Here is a 12657-nt window from a genome sequence, read left to right on the forward strand (position 1 = left end):
CTTGATCATGACAGTTCTATGTTGAGCCCATTGAAAGAACAAGAATCCGTGAATATACACGCCGAAACCCGTCAATCCCAACTCTAGTATTTCCTCCTCGCCAAGGTCGGCTTCCAATCAATGGGATGTGTCTTCTCCGTAGCGTTGGGATCCTCCTTCCAGATTTTGACTGTTTTCCATGGTCAGCATTCTGTTTGTTTTGCAAAGAAAGAGAAAAGACTTACTCGTCTTATCCGCCTCGCCACATATCAACCTCGACCCAGAGATATCAAAGGTCGAGCTCATGATACCCGACTCGGCATCCAACGAGCCGGGTTGGGCGGTCGTGTCGAGCGCCTGGAAGCGGTACCCGGACTTCCAATCCCAGAAGCTCATCGACCCGTTGTCGCCGCCCGAGAACAACACGTTCTGGTCGTTCACCGCCAGGGTGTTGATGATGGCGTTGTGTCCTTCAAAGTTCTGCATGAAGGCGCCCTCGGGGCACTTCCATTGCTTGATAGACCCGGTGCTGGCCGTGGCGAAGGTGAACTCGGTCGGGTGTGTCACGACGGCGCGCACGCCCTTCTTGTGGTGCGTCAAGACCCCCATGGTCTTGCCGGCCGCCAGGTCCCACATGCGCACCGTCGAGTCTAGACTGCCCGTGATCACCTGCGGATCGGCCTCCTGGCAGACCAGGTCGGCGACGGTGCCCGTGTGGCCCGACAGCACGTGCACGTTGCTGCGCGTGCGCATGTCCCAGACGCGCGCGACGCCGTCGCGACCGCCCGTGACGAGGACGTCGAGGGTGGGGTGGAGCTTGAGGGTGTAGACGCCCGAGAGGTGGCCGTGGTAGTGGCGGATCTGAGGGGGGAAGGGAAACGTCAGTATCCAGAGAGATTCTTGGAGGAAGCATCCGCGATGAGGAAGGGAGGGGTCACTACTTACCACCTTGTTTGTCTCCAAATCCCAGCACTTCACCATTTTATCCTCGCCGCACGAGAACATGTACGGATGTCTAGGCGACACCGCAAGCCCGCGCACGGTCGAGATATGACCGGTCAGCGTCAACCGCAACTGACCCGAAGCCATGTCCCAGATCTTGATGGTCCGGTCGCCGGCGCCAGACGCGAACCACTTGTTTTCGGGTTCGACAGCCAGCGCCCGCACCCAACCCAGATGGCCGCTGATGACGCGATGTAGCTTCCACGGCGCGTGCCACTCGGGCTTTGGCTGGGCCAGGAGGCTGTCTGGCTTGCGTATGAGCGACATGTTGGCCGGCTCGTTGCGGTTGGGCGTCCTGCCTGCCCCTGCCCCTGCCCCGGCAGCGGCGCCTGCGCCGGCCGGCCGGCCGCGGGAGAGGACCAAGGCGCTGGAACTGCCGGGTCCGGAGGCGGGGGCCGTCTTGCTGGGCGGTATCCCCTCGATCAGCTTGCGCGCGTGTTCCTCCGTCTTGGATGCCGCGGCATCCTCGCCGGGCTTGGGCTTCTTTTTCCGCTGGGCTGGGGCGGGCATCTTCTTGGCGATGTACTCGGGCAGAGTCTGGACGTCGCGGTACTCGGCGTAGAGACGCAGGGAGAGGCCGGTCTTGGTGATGTCTGGGTCTTCGGAGGCCAGGCCGGGATCGAGCTTGATGCGCTTGCGAGCTGAGGGTTCGGAGCCGCCGGCGGCCGCTGCGAAGATGGACTGGGTGACGCGCGCATTGTCGCGGACCAGCGCCTCGAGCCGTTCGAGGTCCGCGCTGGGAGGTGCTACTTCTGTCATGAGGCTGGATTGGTCTGTAGGAAGATGGAAATTCGATTTTGGTGGGAGAGCTTCCTGTCAATTGCTGTGGTTGAATAGTGTTTAATCTGGGTTGGAAGGCTGGTGTCTGCTTTGTCGCGTCGATGGATGGATGATTGATGCGTCGTTGATGGTTGATGAAGCTGCGACCTGGACTTGGACCTTGCCTCCAGAAAATCTGGATCCACAGCCTGGGGATCCACTTTTGACCACAAGGCGGCATAGCGCCACAGCACATGCCAAGACTGGGGCTGAAGCTTTGTTGTCAAGCCACATCATGGAAAGATCTGCCCCACCCCATGTACCCCGCCATGGGCCTGGCCGGCACTTCCAGGTTCTATGGGCGCCGCCTGACTGGGCAAGCCGTGCCGTCCCTGTCATTCTTCTGTCAGTTTTGTCAAGAGAAGCCTAAAGTGAGGCGGCCCGCACAGTGCCGGAGAAAGCCTACAGCAACCGGAGCCTGGAAGCAGGTGGATGGGCTGATCCCAGCAACACGTACACTTGCTGGTCTCACTCAATCAACACTGGAAGAAGGCAGAGAAAGGGTCATTCTAAGATCACTCAGGACTTATATATTCCACCTTCGAGCTCACTGCAGCCACCAAAACACCCAACATCACCTTTCCCGGTGCCCAGAACCGACCCTGTCTTTCGCTCTTTTTTCTTCTCTGTCACAACCCAGCCACAGCATCATGGACGACAAGTCGAAGCAGTCCAAGGCCGACAAGTACGCCATTCATGAGGCTGCCCGCGAGGGGAAACGTAAGGGCACTCCGATGTGCAGCACCCCGAGGCTTGAAAGCTAATAACTCCTTCCTCCCGACTCCCTCAGTCGCCGTCGTCGAGTCCCTGCTTCAGGTATGCTCCTCTTCTGTTTGCTTCTTGTTTCCCCTCTTGATGCGTCGCGGATATGTTGAGCTGACACCAAGCCACACATCCAGGCCAACCCAAGACTGGCCCAACTCAAAGATGACGATGGAAGGCTGCCTATTCACTGGGCTGTCTCATACAACCACCCCGACATCGTCAGCTTGTTGATCAGCCAGAAGGGCTTCGACCCTGATGCCGAGGTATGTAATTCTGTTTGTGACGGCTAAATCACCCTTATGAAATTTCACTCTGACCTATTGTCTCAACAGGACGACAGCGGTTGGACACCGTTTATGATTGCCGCCAGCATTAAGGACGGCGACAAGGTGGCCGACATTCTTCTGTCTCGTGGTGCTGATGTCAACCAGACAAGTATGTGCTCTCTAACCATTGCTTACTCTATGCTTGCTCGTCCAGAAGCTAACTAACTCCCTCTCAGATAACAATGGCCAAGTCTGTCTCCTTGCTTCTCAACACCTTTGTCTCATCATCATTCTCACATCATTCCCTCATAATGATCAACACTAACCCTCCCTCCACCCACAACAGACAGCTCTACACTTCATCGCCTCCAAGAACAATCTGGACCTCGCTCGGAGGCTACTTGAGTCCCACACCCCCGCCGCGTCGACCCGTGTCCGCGACAAGCGGGGACAGTACCCCATACACCGTGCCGCCGCCATCGGCTCCGTGCCCATGATCAACCTCCTCATCAAGCACAAGAGTCCCATCAATGCCACCGACTCAGCCGGGCAGACGCCCTTGCACCATGCTGTTGCTGAGGGGCACGGTATGTGTTTCTCATTTTTTTTTTAGCACTTTCCTGTTGTCGCGGGTTTTGGGTTGCTACGAAGGACAATGTCAACGTCGCGGATGCCAGAGTCACAATAGCAAAACCATTACTAACATCATCGACCCTCCAACCTCAGGCGACGCGGCAATCGCCCTCCTAAAAGCCGGCGCCGAAACCGATAAGAAGGATGTCGACGGCTACTTGCCCCTGGACATGGCGCCAGGGCCTGACGTACGTCCTCTTTTTATCCATATCCCTGCCCCTCTTCCTCATACCTCATCACCCTAACTTCTCTATGTCACAGGTCAAGAAATACATCATTCGCAAGGCCCACGAGGAGGGCATCGAGCTGTGACACAAAAACCAAACAGGTTCCTTTGACGGATGGGGGGGAAACAGGGCAGAGTGCAAACTCAAATCCAAAGAGGATATTATCATGCCCCCCCTGGTCAACTCATCGTGACCTTTACGTGAAGAAAGGAGAGGGAGAGGGGTAAAGAAGAGAGTTGGCTGGGCAGGATAAGCCACTGCAGGAGGTAGCAGCAAAGGAGGAGGCATAGCATAGCTCCAGCATCAACAACCCCCCGTCGTGAACGGAACTCATCAACAGCAGCCGCCCTTAGAAGGCTCACTTGAACCCAACCCGGCCTGGGCCCAGCTAAAACCAAAAACACAACATCACCTCTTTGACAATGATTTCGTGGATGGCCGTAGTGGATGAATCATTTGTTTCTTTTCTTTTCCCCAGGGCAAACATATCCCCGTAGTCCTCTCAGAAACGCTACTTTAAACTTGTGTAGTACGGATGGATGGATGAATGGATGAATGAATGGACATCTCCATCCCATCCATAACTCCAACCTAACATAACCCCACCACCACCTCATGCCTTACTACCTAGCCACCACAAACTTGGCTAACTACTAATTACTTAACAGTCCTAACAACCAACTCCCGATACATGGCCTTCACATCCTCCACGTCCGCCCTCAACTCCTCCACCTCCTCGCTCTTCTCGCCCAGCAGCTCCAGCGTGGTCTCGTACCGCTCCCGGACCTCGGCCACCTCCTTCTCCAGCTCGCCCACCCTCCGCGCCTCCTGCCTCGCTTTTTCCACCTCGCGCATAAGCGTCACAATCTCAGCACGCGCCTCGTCCCGCTGCCGCGCCACGCGCGACAGTTCCTCGCGCGCCGCGACGCGCTCGCTCTCGAGCCGTCGGATCGCCGCCGACATGCGCTCGACGAGCTGCACCGAGGGGCCGGCGGTCGTGGTGGAGACGGAGGCCAGGTCTTGTTGGAGTTGTGCGGGGTTTTGGGACGACGGCGTGGGCGGGGGCATGGATTGCTGTTGATGTTGGGGCTGGGACGGGGCTTTGGACATGGCGGTGGGGGAGGCGGAGCGTTCGCGGAGGATGGGATCGACGACCGGGGCGGGGGGTTCGAAGGCGTCTTCTTCCGCTGCCGGTGTGCCGGGCTGGTGGTCGAGGGTGTTGGTGATGCTGGTGATGGTGGTAGGGTGGAGCGGGGAGGGGGCAGAGACTTGGTGGGTTTCCGAGACGGGGCTGAAGATGGAGAGCGGGCTGAACATGCCGCTGCTGCCGGCGCCGGCGCCGTAGTGTGGGGACGGGACGATGCGCTGCGCCGAAGCCCTGCGGGAGACGCCTCCTGCGTCGCTGCTGTTGGATGGGAAAGGGGATTTCCCACGGGTTTTGCTGAGGCCGGTGGGAGAAGTGATGCCGAGGAAGTCGGTGCTGAAGGTCCGGTGTGGGGCCGTCAGTTGCGGAGAGGCCGGCCGGCTGTCGGGTCGGAGGAAGTTGGCTCCTGGAAGGCCGTCGAGCCACGAACGAGGACGCTCCGGTACTTCTTGTTGCTGGAGTCGTTGCGCTTCCTGCTCGGCTTCCCAGGATTGCTTCTCCTTTTCGAATTGGCTCTTGGCGGCAGCTAGCGCAGCTTCGGCCTCTTCGGCGCGCTTCTTGAGAGCGTCAAGCTGGGCCTGGTAGGTCTGGACATCTTGTTGGATGGAAGGGATCTTGGATCTGACTTCTTCCAACTCCTCCTCCTGCCGCTTTGCCCGAGTCGCCTGCACAAAGAGGTCAGTTGAGCGCTTGATAACCAACCGTAGGAACAACATACCGCCTCCCTGGCCTTCCTCCGCATCTCAGACTCCCTCTGCACCGCCTCATCCCGCTCTCTCTCCAGACCCGTGATCCTCGCCAGCAACGTCGTCTCGATACCCTGCCAATTGCTGCTGGCAATTGAGTACTGCGTCTGCAAGGTCTCAATCTGGCGCAGCAACTTGGCCTGCGAGTCACCCGCCGCCCCCGATGACGCCTCCTCAGCGCGAATGCGCATGGCCTCGAGCTTGCCCTCTAGCGTCTGCAGCTCGGCCTTGAGTTCAAGCTCCCGCGCCATGGCGCGCTCGTTGGCGCGCTCAGCCTTCTCTCGCAGCTCGGCGGCCTGCGCCTTACCCCTGTCAGCGATCAGGTTCTTCTCGACCTTGAGCGCGGCCACCTCCTCTTCCAGCTCAGCGATCCTCCGCCTGTCCTGTTCGCGTTGCTTGTCGTTGACCTTGGTGGCCATGGAGTCGGCTTGCTCGGTGGCTTTCTGCAGCTGAGAGCGGAGTTCGGCGATGGTGCTGTCTTTGGAGCGGACCTCGGGCCGCAATGTGCTGAGTTCCTTCTGGGCTTGGTCGAGTCGTTTTTGGAGGTCGGCATTGGACTTTTCGAGTTCGTCTGCTCGGCGCGCACGGCTGCGCAGGTTCTCGACCTCCTTGTCGACCTTTGCCTTTGCCGTCTTGAGGTTGTTCAGCTCTTTCTCATTGTCGGCAATGGTGGTCCGAAGTTTCTTAACCAGTGCTCGGCTCTTATGGTCCGCGCTGGCTAGATTTTTGCCCTCCTCGATCAGCTGCGCTATCTGTTGATCTTTCTCGGCGAGCTTCTGCTCGAGACTCCCCGAAGGTGCAGCAAGGGCCGCCTTCCGTGCTGACTCGGAAGCCTCTCTCGCGAGGAATTGGAGTTTGGCCTCCAGGGCATCTATCCGCTCAACATATCCCAGGATTTCTTCCTGATGTTGCTGCTGCTGTTGCTGTTGCGCATCTTCCGCCTTGGCCTCCTCCTTCCCTTGTCCCTCGCTCGGTGGTTCGTCTGCTACCGTCTTTCCTGAAGGCGGTACTTGGGGAGTTGAAATGTCTGTAGTAGGGGGGCTTTGAGATTGTTCTGCTACAGAGGGTGTTGCCTCTGCGGGCGGCTTTCCCTCTTCAACCTTTGCAGGCTGTGAACCCGCCGTGCCGCCATTGACGGACCCTTCCTTGTCCGCAGTTTTGGTCGCATCGACTTCCACAGACTTCCTCGCGATATCTTGTGAAGTGCGGGGCGAAGGTGTCTCTTTGGGAGCCGGACTCGCGCGGCCAGTGGCTTCGGTCGAATCTAGGCTTTGCCGTGGACTCCCTTGGTTTGAAAGGGAAGTTCGTCCGGCCGACTTAGCGGCCATAGCCCTCGCGAGCCTCTCCTGGAGGCGGTCATTGGTGCGGGTGGATGCGCTTCGCGACGGAGCTGCGAAGAGGACCAATCTGTCAGCACGACGGCCTGGGGACGGATATTGGGTGATATATCAGTCGACATACTCGGACTCGGCTTGCTCGGGGGCGCGGAGGGCGCAGGCTTTGCGTCCTTCTGCTGCCCCGCGGCATCTTCGGAGGCATCGGCCAGCATATGGTCCAAGCGGGCCTCAACTCCGGCCACGGCTTGGGAGAGAAAGGATCCCCATCGACTCGGGCCCGACATGGCTCACTGACTATTGGGAGTGTGCAGATCGTGTGCGGGGCGGTTTGGCCATCAAAGCAGTTTGGAGGGCCGACAGTCCGTTATGAACTCATTGAAACTCGGGTATGGTGGCAGTGCCGGCCGGGGTGTCGTATTCAAAGTCACCGTGGGCTGAGCGGGTAGAAAGGAATAATCCAGCCCTCGGCGTTGCTGAGTGCTCAGTGACGTTGGCGGTCCTTACTATAGGGCGGCGCTCTGCGGCTAAAAGTGGACACGAAATCGAAATGGTACCTATTGCACGATCGGACCAAGCCTTGCCAGGAGCCGCAGCGTCGTGTAGGCAGTGGTTATCGCGGAAGGATCACGCCGTTGAGCTGGCGGACATGATGCGCGTCAGGTCAGTGTTCCCGTCACTGGTTGGAAATTGGCCTGTCTTCGCGCCTCAATCGGTGTCAACGGCGATTTGACACAGTGCACCGAGCTGGTCTTGGCGTTTTGTGCCAAGAACTGCCAAACCGTATCCATATTGTAACACAGCGTAAGTTACCGTAACGGCAGGCAGCCGTTTCTGTTCTGGCCGTTGTGCCCGGAGGCTTTTCCTTGTCCGAGAGCGAGATCCCGGATGCAGCGATCACAAGCCAGCCACCGAACGCAACCTTCGGACCTCTCGGTCTCGCCTCGATATCCCCGGCCATGTCGCGTCCGGCCACGCTGTTCGGCTTCGTCCCGAGGCCCGTAGGGAGTACTGGGAATAGGAATCTGGGCGATTCAGATACTTCATGCGTATCCCGATGTTTCCGGGGGAATATGTGCATGTTTTGCAAGGACTTGTCGGGGTCGAGGAAACTCTGCTCCATGCTGCCCGATTTCGTCCAAGGCAAGAGGGTGTTGATGCAGCTCAATCGGCAAGGTTCCTGCCGAGCTGAGAGCCTCAGCTACAGGCTCGATTCACTATCGGGAAATGGGTTTCCACCGCCTTCTCATCGTGTTGTTTGTTATCCGAAGTTTTTGAACCTTTCCTTCTGGATCTCATCCCATCCCGACTCATCCGACTCTACCTTACCTATATCCCAGGACAATCTCTGACGTGGGGTTCCCACCTCACCCCTTCTCTTCCCTTTTCTCCTATTAATCCTCCAGCCATTCGCTTAGCCTCGTTTCTCTACGACCAGGTACAACCAGAGACACCTTACTCCGTCTGCATCATCGCCAACCGTAGGAAAGCGCGGCATACCAGGTAGCGTGGCATCAAAATTCTTACCTTGAATAACTCACTTTCTCAGCCTTGCTGCGCCCCGAGACGTCCTGGATCCCTATCCCTGCCTTGATTCTCTCCTGCTCGTATTTCCCCTTCCAACTCCGGGAGTGCATCAGGCACGCACTTCACAAAAATACGGACGTACGCACCATTAATTACCCAACCCTCATCTCTGCTTACATTCGCCATCCCATCGAGAGACGATAGGGGCGGCTGGCCTCGAGAGGGAAGGAAGACGTCTGTCTAATTCGGAACAACGATCCGCTCGATCCGAGAGCTTGGCTTCCGCCCAGCCCAGACAGCTGGGCATAAACCGCTAACAACGCCAGCGCGGGGAGGCGTCAGGAACCATGTCACTGGTCTCGGCACTTCAAATCCCCTACCGCGAATCTCGCGAGGGTTTCTGGGGGAAGCAAACATCAACATTGAATTGGTGCGAGGAGGTAAGTAACCTACGTCAATGTGTTTTGGTGAACAGTTCTCAAACTTCCTATCTTGGTGATTTGTATGTGCTTGACGCTTACAACCACATTTCCAGGATTATAACATTTCCTTCTACTGCGCTGAGGTGGTCAACACGCTCACCAACCTCGTTTTCCTGTGGCTTGGATGGAGGGGTCTACGTGATGTGATCTCGTTCGGTCATTCGAGGGTGTTTATCCTCGTCTACCTTGGCTACATGGTGGTTGGTCTGGGCTCTATGGCCTTCCACACTACACTCAAGTGTAAGTGTTGCCGTCGCCGGAGTTCCGGTATGCCTTGCCCAGCAACAAGCAGCAGCTTTTGGCTGCAAGGCACCGACCGACCTTGTGATGCGTTCCACCCATTCTTGTGTCTGTCCCATGTTCCTGACAGGTCCGCTGCAGATGAGATGCAACTTGCCGACGAGCTACCCATGATATACACGGTGTGTATCATGGGGTTCGCTACATTTAGCTATAGGCGGACACTCAAGGTCCAGATCCTGATTGGACTGGCGCTGTTTGCCTTGGCTGTGTTCATCACGGTGAGTGCGGTGCAGGCGATCTTGCATACTGCCCTCTGTGAGATATTGTGAGATATGATGGATCAAATCTGACAGTCAATCTCTAGGTCTACTATCTCTACGCCCAAAACCCCGTGTTCCACCAAGTGGCATATGGTCTCCTTACCTTCTCGACCATCTGCCGCGGCTTTTACGTCATGAAGTACTTGAGGCCACAGCTCAAGCAGCGGGCCACACCCGCCGAGGTCGACACGTTAATGCGTACCATGTACAAACTCGCCATCTCCGGTTCGTGCTCCCCACCGTCGTCCGCCTTGGTGACAGCCTGTGGTGTTCTTGTGGCCTGATGTGCCTTGCCGCTGACATGGGACATGTACAACAAAGGCATCGGGATGTTTCTGGCCGGCTTCTTCATCTGGAACATTGACAACATCTTCTGCCGTCATCTCACCGCCAGCAAGAACAAGATATTGCTCCCGTGGTCAGTGGTTTTGGAAGGCCACGGGTGGTGGCATATCCTTACTGGTCTAGGTATGTCTTCCTATTCGGCATTTTTTTGTGCATATGATGTCATGGTGCTGACAAAGTGGGGATAGGCGGTACGTGTGGAAACCTTGGCGATTCTCTGTCGAGACTATGTTTGCTAACCAAGAAACGCAGCGTACCACTTGATTCTCTGGAGGGTGTGGGTAAACCGGTGTCTGGATGGCAAAGAGAAGGTGTTCATGTTGGACTGGGTGCCTTTGCGGAGCGTTCCACGTGTAGTGCCGCGGGTAGATGCTGCGGTGCAATCGAACGGAGTCAAGAAGACCCAGTGAGGCGGTTGTTGTGCGCTGTGGAAGCTGTGTGCTGGGGATAAAGAGGGAGGGGGTGGAAGCCGGAGGTTGAGTGTATTAAGGTCCTATTTGGTTGATCTGGTTGTATTCTTACTGATGTAATATTGGACCTTGGATGGGATGGGAGTGAGCTAGAAAACGGGTAACTGGCGTTTGATGTTGATTCAACTGCTGAGGACCTTAAGAGACAGAGCCGCATCTCTTAGCCGCGAAACCCAGATTATTCATTACCTATTAAGAATAGACAGACACACCAAGGCGTATGTCTTCTCGGTGGCATTTCACTCTAAATTGCTTTCCTTATTCTGAGTAATGCAGCCACCCTCGCAACATGTGTTCACGTCAGTCATCAATCAGACATGTGCGCGGTTCTGGTATTTACACTGTGCCCGCCCAGGCTAAATTTCCAAGGCACTCACCTCGCCGCCTTCGAACCTTGGAAAAGCTGCCCTGCATGAGCACAGCGCCCAGCATGACGACCTCAACCTAGACGTCACACAACGTCACGTTTCACAAGGACACAACCAACAGACCACCACCAAGCCCTCCTTCTGCCTATCGGGTCTCTCGCCACTTTTTTTACTCTGCTGTAACCAGGACAGGGCTGGGCTTTAACTCAAACCCCTCGTCTCAAACTCCGCAAACGGACCGGACAAGCAGGGAAGGCGACCTGAAACTCAGCAATAATGTCGATATCTAATGAGGCTTTGCAAAAGGTATGTGAGCATACCACTATGGGAATATCGCGGGGAATCTGCTCCAAGAAAGCAGCGGCATCCTGGGGCCATCACGGCCACGCCGTTCATCAGAGGCGAGCTAGCTAGCCAGCTTCAGGGAGAACCGACCGCACTGTACCATACTAGTTTTCATGATACCTAGACAAGCTAACCATGTCTCCCCGTCCTTCGGGGATGATTCCCGTCAATATATAGCTGGTGAGGGAAATCGAGTCCCAAGCGGTCGCCGCACAGCAGCAAATCAGCCTGGTCCGGACGCAGGTGGCGGCCAAGCAGCGCGAGTTGCGGCTTGCGCAGCTGACGAGGAACGAGATTGCCTCTCTGCCGACCGAGACGCCGGTGTATGAGGGCGTGGGGAAGATGTGCGTTTTTTCTTTCTCTAAGTTTTGCAAACTGGGGATTTTATATGTTGACATTACAATGTTTGTTTCGTAGGTTCGTCGCCGTCCCCGTCCCCGCCATGCAGGACAAGCTTGGGGCGCAGATCAAGGAGATTGAGGGCGAGGTGGACGGATTGAACAAGAGGTTGCACTATCTCGAGACGACGGCCAAGAATAGCCAGGAGCATATCGAGAAGATGTTGAAGGGGGGTTCCCAGTGAAGTCACCGGGAGGGGGGGGTACTCATACATCCACCTACCTTACCTAGGTAAATGAGGTTGGACGGACGGATGAACGGCCGAATGGGTGGTTGATGGAATGGGGTTAGAGGACAGGGGGTCAGTTTCTTTGTCACATATGTCCGCCAAAACAGGAATTGAAAAACGGCCCGGGTTGTGATGAAGTCACCTCAGTTTAACCAAGGTTCTGGGGTTTCATTTGCAGCCTATCTGTGTGGGTGACGAAAGAGCTGGGGCTGGTTGTTGGTTCGCGGAGCGATGCAGGTGTGTGGCGTGGTGTTTGAGATTTGCTGGTTGGTGAGATTGGGTTGAGGCCAGGTAGCACACGACCCGGAGCTCGAGATGCCTCGCTCTGTGCTTGAGATAGCTGTTCGAATACTCGTAGAGCTTTTGTCATCTAGATGTTTCTTGTGCCTTGTAGAGCCTCGGTCTGGTCATGTCATGTCATAGCTGAGTTGAGGCCAGTTCCAATCTGCACCGTAAGAACACTGTGCATCATCTGGGTTGCCTGTGATGGCGGGGTTAAGAGAACCCCGCTTTCGCTGGAGGCAAGAAGCCACGGCGGGGCAGCGGTTGCCTAAGACCTGAGGTGCTCCCGTCAGGACCAGGTCTTCGTCTGTGAGCCCTCCGGGGTTAGTTACCTTACTTTACCCAAGTTCCCGCTCTGTGCCTCACAGCATTCGACGTTGGCATAATCTTCAAGACTGATCGCTTCTGGCGGCAATTCATCTCAAGTCTTTTGCTTTAAATAACCTGATACAAGCTAACTCTAGGCAGCTGCAAAACCATGTGCTTCTCGTGTGTGTGGATCGAGTCCAAGCACGCTCCTTGGCCAACCACATGTCTTCATTTTCTCGCGTCCACAGCCGCTCGCCAAGCATCGGCACCAGACCCTCTAAGCTCCTGCGTCCGTCCGGTACCTAGCCCTATGCACAGTCCCAATACCCGGTACTCTCGCCTTCGCTGTTCGTCATGACCACAGCATGTCGCATGGCTGCCCAACCATTGGATCACTGGGTCCATCCATCTTGTTCTCTTGTC

At 56.4% G+C, this 12657-nt stretch overlaps 5 protein-coding genes across 5 annotated transcripts; 3 read left to right on the plus strand and 2 right to left on the minus strand.

Annotated features, from left to right (window-relative positions):
- Positions 1 to 83: 83 nt before the first annotated feature.
- VTJ04DRAFT_5898 (uncharacterized protein) lies at positions 84 to 1740 on the minus strand (the record flags this gene model as incomplete). Its single annotated transcript, XM_069364062.1, has 3 exons — positions 84 to 169; positions 225 to 840; positions 925 to 1740. The coding sequence occupies 3 exons, from the start codon at positions 1738 to 1740 to the stop codon at positions 84 to 86; spliced, it is 1518 nt and encodes a 505-aa protein (XP_069217927.1).
- A 710-nt stretch (positions 1741 to 2450) lies between these two features.
- On the plus strand, positions 2451 to 3776 carry VTJ04DRAFT_5899 (uncharacterized protein; the record flags this gene model as incomplete). Its single annotated transcript, XM_069364063.1, has 8 exons — positions 2451 to 2520; positions 2591 to 2616; positions 2700 to 2828; positions 2898 to 3000; positions 3068 to 3081; positions 3178 to 3418; positions 3558 to 3652; positions 3726 to 3776. 8 exons carry the CDS (start codon positions 2451 to 2453, stop codon positions 3774 to 3776), a joined length of 729 nt encoding a protein of 242 aa, XP_069217928.1.
- Positions 3777 to 4348: 572 nt separating this feature from the next.
- On the minus strand, positions 4349 to 7202 carry VTJ04DRAFT_5900 (uncharacterized protein; the record flags this gene model as incomplete). Its single annotated transcript, XM_069364066.1, has 3 exons — positions 4349 to 5500; positions 5554 to 6971; positions 7043 to 7202. 3 exons carry the CDS (start codon positions 7200 to 7202, stop codon positions 4349 to 4351), a joined length of 2730 nt encoding a protein of 909 aa, XP_069217929.1.
- A 1587-nt stretch (positions 7203 to 8789) lies between these two features.
- Positions 8790 to 10242, plus strand: VTJ04DRAFT_5901 (uncharacterized protein; the record flags this gene model as incomplete). Its single annotated transcript, XM_069364067.1, has 6 exons — positions 8790 to 8882; positions 8978 to 9164; positions 9306 to 9445; positions 9532 to 9712; positions 9809 to 9955; positions 10085 to 10242. The coding sequence occupies 6 exons, from the start codon at positions 8790 to 8792 to the stop codon at positions 10240 to 10242; spliced, it is 906 nt and encodes a 301-aa protein (XP_069217930.1).
- A 704-nt stretch (positions 10243 to 10946) lies between these two features.
- Positions 10947 to 11598, plus strand: VTJ04DRAFT_5902 (uncharacterized protein; the record flags this gene model as incomplete). Its single annotated transcript, XM_069364068.1, has 3 exons — positions 10947 to 10976; positions 11193 to 11359; positions 11433 to 11598. 3 exons carry the CDS (start codon positions 10947 to 10949, stop codon positions 11596 to 11598), a joined length of 363 nt encoding a protein of 120 aa, XP_069217931.1.
- Between the last annotated feature and the right edge of the window lie 1059 nt (positions 11599 to 12657).

This window comes from Mycothermus thermophilus (assembly GCF_041956435.1).
Source record: "Mycothermus thermophilus strain CBS 625.91 unplaced genomic scaffold VTJ04scaffold_4, whole genome shotgun sequence".
Taxonomy (NCBI): domain Eukaryota; kingdom Fungi; phylum Ascomycota; class Sordariomycetes; order Sordariales; family Chaetomiaceae; genus Mycothermus; species Mycothermus thermophilus.